General features: G+C 37.0%; 1 protein-coding gene across 29 annotated transcripts in view; it reads left to right on the top strand.

Moving 5' to 3' along the window:
- Nucleotides 1–16,606, top strand: part of DLG2 (discs large MAGUK scaffold protein 2) — a 1,055,297-nt gene that overhangs the window by 809,519 nt on the left and 229,172 nt on the right. For all 29 annotated transcript variants that reach the window (XM_074860344.1, XM_074860343.1, XM_074860342.1 and 26 more), the window contains one exon: nt 8,465–8,621. In XM_074860344.1, the coding sequence (XP_074716445.1) occupies nt 8,465–8,621 (157 nt within the window). The remainder of the gene's footprint in view (nt 1–8,464; nt 8,622–16,606) is intronic.

The raw sequence follows: 16,606 nt of genomic DNA, 5'->3' as shown, positions 1-16,606 counted from the left end.
GCTTGTAATTATTACTAATCAACTTACACTGAGTCATTTTTCATTTCACATAGGAAAGTGGGACTGTTAACCTATTACACCGCTGAGCAAAAATGAGTAATCAGCTCAGCCCTAAATATTTCATTATGTTAAAGCTCTATTTATTCTAATGTTTATGTGAAGTCCATGCTGCTAAGTATGTTTATAGCTAACACAATTTGAGGTCAAAACAAAGTTATTTTTCTCCTTTAGGAACATCAGTAGACTCCTGTATTTAGGTGACTCATTATATTGCTTTTGAGATGCACTTTGTAAATAGCTGCTTTACCTGCAAGGCATCCCTAGCACATGCTTATATTTGTGGCCTGCATGCTGGCTCTGTGTGACTGACTGTGTAGTCACTGAAGTAATATAATTATTGGGTCCTGTGAAGGAGAAATGAAATATGGGAGGGTTAAAGAAATACAGGGGGAATGGCATTCACTGGCATTTATTCCTTTCCACCCTGTTGAATATGTGATCATTGAGCTGGCTAGAACAGATTTTTAAAAAACTTCAATAGTTTTTTCATCTAGGTGATGGATTCATACATAAAAACAATTATTTTTTTAAGGAGGGCGTTTGTGGACTTCATGTACAGCAAAAAAATGGGTATCAAGGTGAAAAAAAAGATGTTTTTAAAGATTAAATTTTCTTTACATTCAAGCCATATATTCTTCACAGTGTAACAACTGTACATGAGGTGAACAGATTTATTATGTGTATAAAAGCATGAACTTCACAGGTGTTTGATGTTATTGTTAGTGTGATCTAATTTGTAAATTCCCTACTGGTTTATTTGCATGGTTTAAAAACAGGAAAAATATAACGTTTGAATTTGAAAATATCATTGGCTTGAGTTTTTTGAAATGGTTTTAATGAACAATTTTAACTGTGAGTATTCAGAATAAGAAAAATGTTGGATGAAAGCTGAAACCTGTTATTTGGAAATCCTGCTGTACTATCGCACGGAGCTATAACGTTAGTGGTGTACGATAGCTATTCTCTCTGCAGTTGACATTCAGACTAAATTATATTTTCTATGCTACCAGTCATCTCTTCTGCTGAGCTGCTTAGGAACTGGGATTTCAACTTATTTGATCAAGAGTGTTTTGATGGAAATTTTAAGCGAACTTATCAACATGACTATCTCAAATATATAAATATTTATACATAAATAAACAGCATTTGAACAGTGACTAAGGGTAAGAATTTTTTTTCTGAACAGGACAGATACTACAGTCCGCTTTGTGTTTCAAAAGTGTCTTAGAAGTAATTTTGGATGCTTGCTACTAACAGACTGTGTGTTGATATTTCGAAACATGGCTTAGGGGCACTGCTATTTTTAGGTATTCTCTTAGCCTTTGAATACTTCCTGTCTCCCGACAGTGCAATAGGGTTGCCTGTCACCAGTTCCATCTCATCTAGCCTTGTTTACAAACTGAAAAGCTGGAGCATTCATGGTAAATAGAGCCATCGAATGCTGTAAGTAACAGTTTATAGAGAAGTGGTTTCAATATAGAACCAATAGTTTTTAAAAGCAGGATGCAAAGCAACCTTTCCAGTATGGAGTTGCCTGTGTTGGGTGTAGCAGGTGGAACAGAGATGCAGTTTTCAGGATTTATTTTGATAATTAGCATGTAAATAATGCACCTCCTGGATCAGGAAAGAGAGGCAAGTGCTTATGTGAGACAAAGTATAAATGAATAAGCATACTGGAATAATCATCTCCCTTTCAAAGTTAAAGAGCATATTAGCTGTCCTACACTGTCGCTCTAGAAATCAATGAGTTTTCTAAAATCTAGGCAATGTACTCCTGTGCATTTAAAGTAAATGTCAGGTGTCATGGTAAAAATATAGATCAGTTTTTCAAATAGGAGATTATTCCTGTATGCCAATTCCATCTTGCTAGCTGTAAGCAGAAAACATTGCCTGGTATGCAGGCTTTAATTTCTCTGCAAAAGACAAAATGAAAGACTGTTAAAGTCCAGAGGGGTTCCCACAAAACAAATAAAGTTGCACACATATAAGCCAGTGCACTCATGCATGCATCAGTCAGGCTGAAGCCTGGCTCCCAGTAGGTTCCCTTGTATTAGATATACTTCAGAGTTTGTGACAAGTTAGACATGATGCTTGCAGAATAAATGCATTAAAAATGTAGTCAGTATTAAAGTTAGGATAAAGTATTGCTTCTACAGTTAATGCTAACATTCAATCAACAAGAAATGCCAAGGAAACCATAGTCAAATAAACAGATAAAATACTTGTTTCAAGCAGAGTGGGTAACTGTAGTAAGCAAAATTATATTTTGCTATGTGATATGATAAATTAACATCTCATTAAAGGCTGAATGCTTAGTTGTTAGTATATCAACATTTAGTAAAATGAAATAAGTCACTGATCAATTACAGGTAATGGAAATGGATGCTCTGCACATGACCAAAACATTGTCTCAGTTTAAGAAGGCAAAGTTACCCCTCTGGACAGTGATGCTCAGTGTGACAGCAATAGATAAGAGGAAGTTTTCCGTATTTTTGTTATTTTCAATCATAATTGAAATCAGGATAATAATAATTAAAGTCACAAATCAGGGGTTACACCTCACTGGGTCGGGTGCAACACTGATGGGTAACACATGTGTTCAGCCTCTCCTAGGCTCTGAGATGGTAAAGGACTGGGGTCTGGAGAAAGGAAGGTCTGCCAGCTCCCTACCACTGCCAGGTCGTGGGGTTTTGGAAACCTCACAAGAAAGGTAGATCAGAGGGAGGGCTGGGGAGGAAGACAGGGGTAGTGCTGTTTCACATTGTGACAGAAAGGTTTTGCCAAGCCAAAAAGGGGAATAACAAGGGGAAAAGCAATAGCCAAGATGCTACAGAGACAGTACTGCAATAAAACAACAGATGAGAGCGCTACAGAGAGATTTTTCTCTAAATTGTTGTGACGCAGATTTGTAGAAGTTATAAAAGAAAGTTTAAATAAGCCAAGTGAGTTTGGTTTTGCCTGAACTTCAGAGTCTTTTAAAAAAGTGTTTGTGCATATTCCAGGCCTTCAGTCACTTAAGATTTCAAAATCTCTCTTGTGTGATTAATCAAATTTTAAAACATACACTCTGGCACATTCTCTGTCCATTCTAGCTTTCTGTGTTAAATGCTGTGAAGAAGAATGCTCAATCTATTTGAATTACCTTTTTTAGGTCTTTCCAGTATGAGTGCCCTTTGGCTGTCTGAAATAAACACGCAGTTATTTATCAGAAATTTTTGAAGCATGAGAGGAAAACTAGAAGTATTGTACTGAAAAAGAAATGGCTTGATTAGCCAACTGACTCTAAGCAGGCATAGCTTAGTGCTCACAGAGGTAACTGTCAGAAGCCAAACACCATACTGCTCAGGAGGAGGGTGCCTTGATCCCTTAGATCTGGGGGTTTTTTTCCACCTGATGTACTACTAATGTGTGACTTGAACCAATTAATACAATTTCTACTTCAATTTTCCCTCCTGCTATTTGCTACTTTAAGTAGCTTGAATGTTTTTTGTTGCACTGTATGTGTGTACTGCTTTGCAGAGAGGGTGTGGGGCCTTAGTTGGAGACTGGGTGCTACCCTAATGCAAGCAGTAAGTTAAATAAATACTCTTCTGGGCTTTCTATGATGTGTGTTACTGTAACAGCAGATCAGCATGTGCATGAATGGATGCATGATTCCAGTATCCTTTGTGAAGCAACCAGCATTTTTGAAAAAAAAAAAAAAACAAAAAAAAAAAAACAACCACCAAAACAACAAAAAACCTGCAGCTAAAGCAAGACCAAAGCCATATTTCTAAGTTCCTGCCGATCTGGGATACCTCTTTCGTTGTATATAACTGAAGAACTCTCTAGGGTCTGATATTTTAAAGCACCCAGTGTGCTTAGTATTTCTGTAGGTGTTCCAAAGAGCATAAAATCATTTCAACACCCCAGTTTTATAGGTGGTGGAAAAGAAACAGAAAGACAGAGCTGTGTCAGTGTGAGATGAATACTAAAACTGACTGTATTCTTTAATGTAACCAGCAGCACAAAATAAGCAAATTAAAAATGGATTTTCTTTCAGTTAGTTATTATAAGAATTCCTTGTTTTCAGAAAGCTCTTCCCCTTCATTTATCAGTCCAGTTTTTAATCTCGTAAATTAAATATATAATTACTATGGATTCATGATTTATAGAAGAATTCTAGGGATACTCACATTTTTTGCCTTGTGATTTTCTTATTGTAAAACAGTAAACTGATCAAAACAAATACTTAGTACAAATGTAGTGGATACAAAACTCTTAGCTAATTTCAAGGTAATGAGCAAATAAAACAAATATGAACCAAAAAAAAGTGTTGTGGAGGAAAAATGCCTTTTTTGATTTATTCACTTAATCACATTTTTATGAGAGAAGAAATCTTCTTAAGTGTTGAAGTTTTACCCACTCTGATTTGTTACTACTTGTTGTTTTCAAATATTAATTTAATAATACTTTGCTCTTATACCAGGCCTGCAATTTATAATGTGCTTTACAGAATCTGATCTGATGCATTCCCTGAAGCAAGTAACCAAGTCCATCCAAATTGATTCTCCTATTGATTTCTGAGCCTGTAAATTTGTGTGGATTGCAGCACTTTATTTGCTCCTTTGCTCCTGGCTCTATTATAGTGAATCTTCCTTTCTTCTCTCTACCTTTTTAATTCCTTCCCGGTTCTCCTTTACAGATGCACTGTCTCTCTTTATCCTCTTCTCTCTTTTATTTTCTTTTTCTTTTTTTTTTTCCCTTCTGCTGTATTGTCAGTCCAGGAATGTTTTCGTCTCACACTCCTTTCTAATTTCTGCTTGATTTCCCCTGCTGCTCTTCTCTGTTTGTATTTGGTACAAAGCTGCAGGAGGGCATAAAACATGCACACACAAAATTAAAGTGCTAGTATGCTTTGTTAGCACCTAGAAACTTACCTTCAGCTGTATTTATCACAGAAGAAATTGTAAATGGGATAAGTAGTTAAAGCTGGAGGCAGAAACATGCGTTTCAGAAACACTGGATGTTAGACTGTTCCGTTTTACCAGGTAGCTACAGAGTGCCACCTATTGTCTCCAAACAAAACAGTGAGTTTTTAAAATAAGTTACCCTGAAATTACGTTTGCCTCAGTTGCTGTTTTCTGCAGAGAACTACACATTTTTACTGAGTGTATTCTTCAAGATAACATAATTCACATTTGAGTTACTTTTCTTTCACTTCTTACTCTCCCATTACCATGTCATCTTTAAGTCTTTAATTGTTTCCTCTTTTACAACATTTATCTGCATTCTGTCTGGTGTTCTTTCATGTGTATTAGAGATACATTCATAAAGAATTTTAATTGAGGCAAAGGAGTTTTTCCAAATGTTGCTTCCCAGATATTCAAGAAAAATTGGAGCACCTCTTCTTAGAGCTCCTTAACCATCATATTAAAGGAGATGACTATAAACTTTGATATCAGGGAAATAAATATATAACATCCTCATCTTCAGCTTTATCAAAACTAGCCTTTTCTTTGAGTGTGGCTAAAGCATTGTCTGATAACTCTGCATTACTCTTAAGAGATCACCTGCTCAGTGGCCAGTACTGTGGTTTGCTTAAGAAACTTTTCTCCTACTTTAACTTCAAAACATGCTACAAAGCTTTATTATCATCATAAGGTGTTTGTTTTTTTTTTAATTTTCACACTGAGTACACTATGCAAGTGTGGACCATGATATATTTACAAAATCTTAGCTGTTTATTACACTATGGCATATACCTACTACTTCCTGTAGCTTTTGCAGTACAGTTGTGTCTCAAGGTTATTTCTATGATGATGACAACAACACTTGTGTGTTCTTGAATCCACCTTTCAGATTCTGCAGGATACTCCGATATGAAAGAAATACAAGACATGTTACGGTTGGTCAGTCTCTATATAGTCAAACTTGACTCATGACCAAAACGACCTGATTAGGCTAAAGAGCAGGAGCCAGAAACCATTGTGTTCTAATCACGGCTTCTGACATTTCCCCGTTATTGTTTGAGCTTCCTCTGAACATAATCATCCAAAAGCAGAATGTGAATTTTGCTGTCAAAAGGCCAAAATTACAAAACAGCACTGACAGCGTTTTAGGCATAAATCTGCTGACTTGATCAGAGACGGGGATTAATAACTGGGCCAACTTTTTGTTGAGCTGCACAGCTTACTATTCAGTGGATACCCAGTTGTATTGACCTAGTTTTGCCCATAGCAATGGCTTTCAACTTTATGATCCAAACTGCCTGTCATATGTGGAAATACTCAGTTTCATTTTGAACAAGAGCTCTTCAAATTTCTCACCAGCAGAGCATGGAAATGTATTTTTTTGACTTTACTGCCTCTTTTTCCTCAATATTCAGGTAAATAATAATGGCAGTAGCTCAGCTCTCTCAAAGTATTTTTGATGTGTAGGACTCGAAGACGACATGTCACCATATCATTTTGTGGATGAGGAAATTGAAGAACAGATGACTTGCCATGATCACTCAGCAGTGCATTGGCTAAGCAGAGAAAGGAGTCTACGCTTCCAGCTCACTGTCCTAGTTCTGCTCCAATCCCCAGGCCACCCTTTCTAATTAAAAACCTGTTTAGATATTTTAGATCTGGATTATATTATGTCTAATCTGCACATATTTAAGAAGGTGCTAAAAGTGTTGCTACACGGCAAATCAACAACAATGATCCAAAAGAAAAGAAAACCCTTTTTATTTTCTGATTGGTTAAAAATACTTCAAGAATATACAACCTCATGCCAATATGTCTTTTTCTCACAGCTGTATTTTTAAAAGGTTGTTTTCTGACTATAAAATGTTAAGAAAAGGTTGTAAGATGGAGAATCATATGGAGTGGGACTAATACTTTCAGTAAAGGTTACAGTCACCTTTAAAAATATTATAAAAATTTAGTTTAGTTTTTTCTTTCAAAAATATTAAGATTTGGTTTCAGAAAGTTGAGATGTTATTTAAAGATCATGATCAAGCTGGGGATACTGTTTGAACATTAGCACTGGGCAGACATGAACAAACACCAACTGATTTCAGAATTATCATGTAAAAATTAAGTTGCCGTGTATACAGCCATAAGACTTAACTCACATCAAATAAGACATCCCTCGATTAATCTTTTTTCCCCCCTCCCTTTTTTTCTTCTCTTTAAAAACAAATTGGAAATGAAAAAGCCATTCATATGATGTAGAACTTATATTGTACAGAGGAAATACTGGATCCTTTTTACAAGAAACATTCTGGAGCATGTTTCTGTAGATGGTGTGTGTGTGTGTGTTTACAGTTGTCACTTTGCTGGTAACTTTTATTTGTAAAAATTAAGAACTAGAAGAACATCCTGTTCCTCTGTGAGGAGTCACAGACACATAAATGTGTGTGTTTGTGAGTATCTGCAGGGCTGGACTTAAGATTTACACATACTACTATTTACACTTTTTCTGAAAAATAAATCATTAGAGGGATTTGAAATGGGGTAAGTGCCAATAAATATGATGCGTGTGTATGTATATGTGGTTGTGTGTGCTTGTGTATCCAAGGGAGAGACAGATCTGAGGCTTCGTATGTAGAGATTGGGAACTGGAATACCTGGGACACTTTCTCAGGGATGCTACCCTGATTGCTTAGGGAAGTCATCTCTTTCTGGACATAAGCTTTCCCATCAGTAAAACACATGCTATTATGTTTACATCCTTTGGGACATATTTTCAATTTACAGATGGAAAGTGCTGTATGAGATGTAGCTGTTATTATTTATTGATTTCCTTCATAATGAACAACTTTTTAAACCAGTAAGGCAAAACCAGATACCCCTTGGTCTGGTTCAGTGATAAAGATGTGGTGTGACTTTACAATTGCAAGCTCCTGATAATGTCAAACCGGAGTTTTTCATGAGATTCTGCTCTACTAGCTTGATCATACAAATAGTATTTGCTCCAAATCTGTCAGGATCAAACATGCTTGCCATTGTTTTGCCTAGAGTTTTGAATTTTTTCTTTGTTCATTTGTTTAAAAAGCAAGATTGGAACTAGAAAAAAGATTGATTCTACTTGTATATACAGTATTGCTATAAATGAGATTATAAAATATGTTCAGTGCTTTGTTTTTTTCTTTCAATAAATCTATTACCTAACTTGGTGAAGATCACTCCAGTGGGCTGAAATTAATAGAGACGTTTGGATTCAGCCATGAGGAAGTAAAAAAAGAGAACGCTCGTTAATTCTTACTTTGTCTGTTCTCCAGTTAACAGATTTATCTCATTTGTTAAATGGTTTCTTTAGACAATGACAGACCATTGTATCTTAAGCAAAATACAGTATGCTTAGGATGCCTTGAGAGATGTGTACACACGGAGGGTTTTGAATAAATAAACATTATAACTTTGTTTCTATACAGAGAGCCTCGAAAAATCATCCTGCACAAGGGCTCCACAGGACTTGGTTTTAACATTGTGGGAGGAGAAGACGGGGAAGGCATTTTCGTGTCTTTCATCCTAGCAGGCGGGCCTGCTGATCTCAGCGGAGAACTGCAGCGAGGAGATCAAATTTTGTCTGTAAGTATTCGTGTTGGGCTTTGCTGGGCAACTACTTAATCTTGTTCTTTGCCTATACTGAAAGGGACACACAAAGAACTCTTTTTGGTTTCAAAATCGTGAAATCCAGGCTGGAAATAGTTTATCCCTGAATATTTTGTTTATTTCCTCTTGGTTTTTGTAGCATTTGTTAATGGTGTTACTTGTACTTAGCTCAGAATGAGACTTTTCTCTGCTTGATGCTATCTACAGTATGGCAACACTGCAGAGAGGACCTAAACACAGTGCAGACCTCAGTGTCTCCTGGTTTAACCCATCATCCAGTTCCATTCTGCCCAAAATGCACTACTGAGTCCAAAGATTTCTCGATTTCAGCTTTTCTTTGAGGAGAAAAAGCAGTACAGTGAAATCATCTAGGCTACGGGTGCCATCTAGTGTGCACTAAACTGCTTAGCAAATGGCCCCATACAAGGAGGAGATTAATTAGGTTATGTTAATTATCTCTGTGCCTCTAATGAATTTGATGATCACTCTGAAATTAATTTTCAAATTTTAGAGGATAAAAGGCTTTGCAGCCTGAGGTTGTATTTTGCATACTTAGTCTCAAAAACATCTTTTTAATTTTTTTTCATGTATATATTGATAGCACGCATTTAAAAAAAGAGCATTTATGTTTTAGGCTCTGTCAAGTAATTGAACATCTGACTGAAACAATCTGAATGTAAAGCATTTTGAATTACAACGTAAGTCTTGAAAATGTAGTTAAATATCCTTTCACATTATGACAGCTTACAAAAAAAAAGAAACTATCTGAAATTGATACAGTTGTGGCTGTTTCATGCAAAGTAAATAAATAGCCTTAAGGCAAAGAACTGAAACACACAACTGGACCTGTTGGAGCAAGTCCAGAGGAGGCCACGAAGATGATCAGGGGGCTGGAGCACCTTTCCTGTGAGGACAGGCTGAGAGAGTTGGGGGTGTTCAGCTGGAAAAGAGAAGTCTTCGGGGAGACCTTATAGCGGCCGTCCAGTACTTAAAGGGGGCTACAGGAAAGATGGGGAGGGACTCTTTATCGGGGAGTGTAGGGATAGGACAAGGGGTAACAGTTTTAAACTGAAAGAGGGTATGTTTAGATTAGATGTAAGGAAGAAATTCTTCCCTGTGAGGGTGGTGAGACACTGGCACAGGTTGCCCAGAGAAGTTGTGGCTGCCGCTCCCTGGAAGTGTTCAAGGCCAGGCTGGACGGGGCTTTGAGCAACCTGGGCTAGTGGAAGGTGTCCCTGCTCATGGCAGGGGGGTTGGAACCAGATGATCTTTAAGGTCCCTTTCAACCCAAACCATTCTGTGATTCTATGAATTCATCCCAGATGAGTGATGGACCCCCTAGGCTGCACTGTCACATTCATTCCCACTGTTGTGCTTTCTGCATCCTTGGCTTGCATCCTTGGCTGCACTTTGGTTAGCATTGGGGTGGAAGACGACTTTAGCTTGCCAGTTTGTGGCATGGTTCTGTAACACTTTCCTGGTCAGTGTTTAAATCCCTTCATGAGGAAGCTGGAACTGTTTTTCCTGCATTGCTAAGGAGTGCCTTGGCCACTGGTCTGTTCTGTGAAAAGTGAATTTACCTTCCACCTGTCAATGTTTTGGTCTGAAAAGGTGACTGAAGCTGCTTTGTGATACATGGAAAATCCAGTGAGTTAGCACCAAAGGGGTGCAGTAACCTTGAAGTTGTGAGTATCATAGTAGTATATTTTACCAAGAACTGTTCCTTGAAAATGCTTTAAGAAAAACTGAGAAAGAGCAAGGATGTTTAGGTGCCTTAAAGAGATCCCAAGCAGAAAGTTTGTAGGAAACTGAAATAAAACCAAAATAGACTCTTACAAGGTTATCAGCATGAAGAGATAAGGAAGTCAAAGGCTGTGCCAAGAAGAAAACAGACAAGAAACCCAAAGAATAGAAATGGAAATTTCTTCAGGGCAATTATGCAATTTATTTTTCTTTGGCTACATGCAACAAAATAAGGCTGATTGAAAGAGCACTATGAAATCAAAACCTTTCACAGTACATTGTATTCAGAAATCCAGAAGCTCAGATACAAATTTAAAAGTCCATTTTCCTTTATTTTTAAGCAGGCATATATTTAGCACTGTACGGTACTGCCACAGCTGAATTTTTAACTCTGATTTTTGTCTGTTTCGTAACAATGTTTCCCGTAAGTTCTAATTAAAGTTACCAGTGTTGCTGCAGCATTTACTTGTCATGCAAGAGTAGTTTATTTGTTCATTGAGCAGAGAGGAATGGAAATTATTACCAAATTAGACTGCGTGCATATCCCCAGGCAATCACCAAGTCAGGCACTGCTTACTTATTTAGTCACAAATAAGTATTATGAATCCATTTTTCCATATTCAGGCAAATGAAATGTCATGCACAGGATACTTTTAGAGCTGATTAATCTTAGACCATTGTCTGGTGAAGGGTCCCAGACACCTTAATTTTATAAGGGCTGCACAAAGTAGGTCTGTTTTTCTCTGTTTATTCTTTCTTGCCTCATCCCTCAGAAACACTTATTTCCCTACAGAAATAGTTTTTCCATTTGTTTCTCTAAAACAGAACAAATCTGATTTACCAAGAACAAATAGGACCCTCAAAGCTAGTATTTCTAATTAACTCAGGCTTGGTTAAATTTCTTTCAGACAGGAAGCATAGTAAGTGATTTAAACTTTGGAGATCTGGATTTAATTCTTTGATTTTGCTGTTGTTCTATGTGACCTTAGGCAAGGTGCTTGGGTTTTTTAAGCCTCAATCTCCTGCATGGAAGAGGAGGATCACAGCACTTTCCTAATTCCTGCCTGTGCTGTGAATATGGCATAGTGTTGCCTGGTTGAGAGATGTGTATGTTCACCTTTAGGAAGGTACCTATAAAAATACCTTAAATAGACTGCAAATCCATGAGTGAGTCCCAACAAAACTAGGAATATGCATTGCCTTTGGAATGTATACATAGTTTCAGAGTCAGCCCACAAGGCTTGGACAAATCCCATAACCTCTCTGCCTCTCTTTCTGCCTGATTGCTGTTACATGACAGGGAGGGGTCCAAGCCTACAGCCCTCAAGGGGGTCTGTGAAAGATTATGCCACAGCCTTGGCCCCATGGACGAGGGAAATTTGAGTTTATTTTTCCCCAATGCCACCAGGTGGCATCACCGGATCAGTAGTGACAGGGTTCCGCCTTTGGAAACAGGCTAAAACCTTAGGAAAAGCGGTGATAGCTGTATTTTTCTGTTTTCAGTTAATTGACTGGAAATGTTTAAAACTTATCTCAGAAAGCAGGCTGATATTCCCAATGCTTCTGTGCAGAGACAAAATGAATCCTATCCGAACCTTGAAGGCAAATTGAAGAATAATAGAAAATGTTCTATTTCAAATAGTAAAACATTTCAAATAGAAAAAAAATGAATTATGGTGTTACATTCATGATAAGCTGTTTTTTCCCCCTAAAAGGTAGGATTTTTTTAATACTGGCTTCTTCATGCTGTAATTCATTATGCTGTTGTGAATTCCCACCAAACTGAACATTTTCCTTCTCAGTTCTGAACCACCAAACTGAACATTTTCCTTCTCAGTTCTGAACGTCTTTAAAATGCATACATCACTAGTGTACGTTTATCAGTATAACAGAATATATCCCTCCCTGTAGTATTGGTTTTTTATTAAGTACAATGTAAATGTTATCAAGTAGCATTTTGAATACTATTGACATCAAGACTTGAGTGCTGTGTACACACAGATTACATGAATAACCCAAACGAAACAGCTCAGAATATCAATAGAAGTATTTCCATTTTAGAGCAGTGGAAATGAGGTGCCAGTATGTTAACTGATTTGTTTAAAATCATGTGAGAAGTCTGGGCTAGACTTAGAGGCTGCTTGAACTCTGATCTAACCCCAAGTTCTCGATGTGTTAGGGAAATTCAGTCTCCAATAAAAATAAAATGTAATGTTCCTTGATGCCATTCTTGCAATTTAAAATTCCACTTCCAATGCTAAGGGATATATTGCCTATTAAAATAGCAATGGGAACCCAGTGTTGTTAGTGAAAATCACCTGCATGAGAACAAATTATTTCCAAATGCCATACGCATAAAATGGCAACCCATTGTGCATACATCCTTGCTGACAGAAAGCAGTACAAATCTTATCATTTTAGGAAAGAGGCTCATAATAAATACATTGTAATTTTTAGGGGAAATTCCTGGGGAGGCAGGAGGAGGAATGTGGTCCTATTCAAACAAAAAGCTCCACATAAATTTTTGCCTTACAATCGCAAATCAAATTTATGATAAAACATACCTACTTATTTTAGGTGTCTTAACTTGCATGCTTCAAAGCACTGTCCGTGCCAGGTGGACAATTTTATCTATAGGTACAGTACCTAATGCACAGATAGTTTGCAAGTTCAGCAGCAAAATTCAGATTTACAGTTTACCCACAAATAATTAGTGTATATTGCTCCTTGAATTCCTATGATGACATTGTTTTTCAAACAGTTTTATAATTTTCCACAAGACTGCATCAAGTTAAAAATGTATATAAAGAGAGAATTAAGGTGAATTAATAGCCATAAGGAGGTAACAGCAAGTATTAGCACTTGAATCTTAGCCTTTGAAATTACTGAATTTTGTGTTCTTGGACAAGACTAAACCTCAGATTTAAGATACTTAAATTTAGACATCCACATGCTTGCTGAGTGTCTGGTTGCCATTAAAGTCAATGGAGGCTATCGAATGATTCAGCTGGGCAACTATGAGTTGTGTAGAGTGAGTTGAATCGCTCTGCAGGCTTTACTGCATGTATTGATTGGGTATCCATTGACTTTAAGCTTAAACACTTACCACATGTGTGCATGTCTATATTTAGGTGTCTTAAACTGAATCTCGTATTTCATGTGTGTTCATCCTTATAATATATGTTTGCCTTTTCAGCTAACATTTTGCTTGCTTCATCACAAAGAGAACTAAAATAAAACTGTGGACCATAAAAGCAGTATCAGTTTTATTTCATTCTCCTGTAAAAATGCTTTAGTGCCTTGTGGTTCACAGCAGCAGGTTGAAGTGTGGCTGGTAGCCTGAAAGTAGAATCAAGAGAAAAAGAAGACTGCTTGCTCTGGAGCAAGACTGCTGCTCCTAAGCACCACATCCCACAGGTTACCTTAAGTAAATAAAACAAGTTTCCTGAAGGGCAGTTTGCTCAATAGCAACAAGAAAAAGAGTAGAGAAAGAACAGGCTGCAACCGTGAAGATGCAGGTAGTACTCTCATAATGCTTCCATTTTCCCTCCTCCGACCTGACTCAGATGAATTAAGTTAACCAAATTTGGTATGATTTTCCTCTTGATCTAGCATAGTACCAGGATACATTTGTATATGGGGAAAGATGGTATCTTTTTTCCCCTGCTGCTTTCTGAGAATCAAATAACTATGCTTTTGGAAAGGGCTACCAGAGATATTCTGTGGGATTTTCTGTCACTGGTACATGACATCATATATGACTAGTTCACAACGCCAGTATTTGAGCATCTCACTTCAGCACTGTATGATCTTTTATACAAGGTTCTCCCTTGTAGAGGGAAGGTGATCTCTTATACTGATTATATTTTGTCTTGTGTCTGTGCATTGTCCTGCTGTCATTTTTTGTGAGATGTTTGCTTTCCCTTATGAACAGTTTAAACACTTCTTCCTACTTAGTTCCTCCCACATGACTCCTACCCACCTTCTCACTCACATCTGTAGCAAAATACAATACACATTTGAAGAAATATAATGTTGTCCAATTTCTACTCCAAAATGTGTACATATAGAGCAGGATAAAGTGTAAGGACTCTGCTTATTTCTAGCAAATATTTATGCTTTATATTTGGTACAGTTAAAATTGACCTTCAGATTGACTTCCCTTACTTTGGTGCAGAGAACCTTTCAGCTTTCTAATTTAAAATGGCTTTTTGCTCATGGTAAAAGCAGTAAAACTGCTTAGGGCAAAGAGTGCATTTTGTTACCTAGTTACAAAACTAAGAAAAATGGCAAATACCATTTGGTTTCGCTTCTCAGAATTTTTTTTCCAAATTGCAACTGGATTGGAAAATGTTTGAACGATCTTTATAGGGCCTGGAATCTTTTCTCCATGGATATGGAGATACGTAATAATGTTAGGATTATAACAGATACTCCCTTTGCCTTGCAAGACTTACTTGCAGAGGCACTGACCATATCCTTAGGATGCTTACTTCCCTGTGGTGGTGTGGATGATATATGATGCTCTCCTCTGGCATAGGTGAGTTTATCAAATTCTGTGGCCTTTAGCTGCACTTGTCCATAAAGTCTCTCTTCATGTTTTTAACATTAACCCTAATTAGCCAATAGGAAAAATACAACTATGTAACCTTGCTTTGTAGTAATACGTGGAGCATTATATGTTATATATTGGGAATGTTAGTATATAATCAGTGCAGTGACTTAAATGGGTAGATCCATTCACATGACTGTTTTAAAGAAGTAGAACTTGCTTGAAAATCAAGGGAGAATGTGTTGAAATGTCTCCAAATGATAAATACTGGCAATTTAACTTGCTCTAAAGTACAATTTAACTTGCCCTAAAGTAGACATTTTACACAGGTCAGATGACCATTGTGCTATAAGTCTATATTTCTTTTCACGGATTATAATTTTGCATGTCTTCCCTTTATTGAAATAGATCCCATCCATACTGACCAAACATTCATGAATCCTTTTGGTGGGGAGTATGGAAAAAGCAAGTATAATCCCAGATTTTATTCTGACTAGTAAGGAAGAGTGCCCTGAGAATGGGAGAATGAAACACAACTTGCCCTTGAGTGACCATATAGAGTAGTGTCAAAGTTTATGATTTTGTGCTGGAAGGGAATGAGGAAGTTCAGAAGAATAAGTAACATGATCTTCAAAACCAGTCTGCTGTGCATTCACAGCTGATGTGGAAAATCCCACAGGGAACAAGTTTTAAAGTATCAGTTAATTCAGAAATGGTCACTGTTATTTTAAGAAAAAATTATTAAGAGCACAGTGAAAAAAGGAATGATAGTGAGTGTAGTAAGAAGTGAACTTCAGTAATTGAGAGCTTTTTGATGATATGAAACTCAACTAATCAACACTGAAAAAGTGGAAGCTGAGTCAAGTTACTGTGATTATAACAACCTAAGTCCTAAAAATGTATAAATGTTGGGTAAAATTTTGGGACAAAGTCAGAAAGGCAAGCTGTAAGATGGACTGTAAGCAGCAAGCATCTGAAAAGGTAGCAAGAAAATATTTGATAAGAATAGAAAACCAAGTAATTAATTCATTTGCTAAACAGTTGGAAGAAAGACTACTTAAAAGTGAGACCAACTGAGTTTGAATGTTTAGTGCATTTTTTGCTTTTGTCTTCTTTAAAAAAGGATCCATGATCATCCAGTTAGGGCAGCTACGAAGAAACAAAGAGATAAGTCTTCAAACTGGACTAAGGCAAAACCAAGGTAGAACTTCAACAAATGAGATACTGAAAAAAGAGCTGAAATCCATTCTCAAATACTTAAGGAACTAATCAATGCAGACCATTTAGAATTTTATTCAAGAATAAAATTCAAGAATTCAAGGAGTATTTGGGAATATAGAGAAGCTTGCCCAATTTTTAATGAAAACTTCTAGGAGAAATAATCAATCTATTTGCAGATTCTTAGAATACAACAGAAGGAGGAGTAATAGCCCCTGTGAATTTTTCAATAATAAATTGTTAAGTGTACTTTTCTTCCTGAAAGAACAACCACAGGGCTGGAGAAGAAACAATAGATGTCATTTTACCACAAACTTACTGCCCCTGTAAGCTGCCTATCAACATCTTCATACAGTGGCAGATCAAAGGCCCCAAAAAACTAGAGAAAAACAGAGAAAATCGAAGATGTTGTCAAGGCAGGACCTAATGGGAAAATCTGGGGCAAACG

This window comes from Strix uralensis, chromosome 2 (genome assembly GCF_047716275.1).
Source record: "Strix uralensis isolate ZFMK-TIS-50842 chromosome 2, bStrUra1, whole genome shotgun sequence".
Lineage (NCBI taxonomy): Eukaryota > Metazoa > Chordata > Aves > Strigiformes > Strigidae > Strix > Strix uralensis.
The sequence above is the reverse complement of the archived record's forward strand: the minus strand, read 5'-3'. Positions and strand labels throughout refer to the sequence as shown.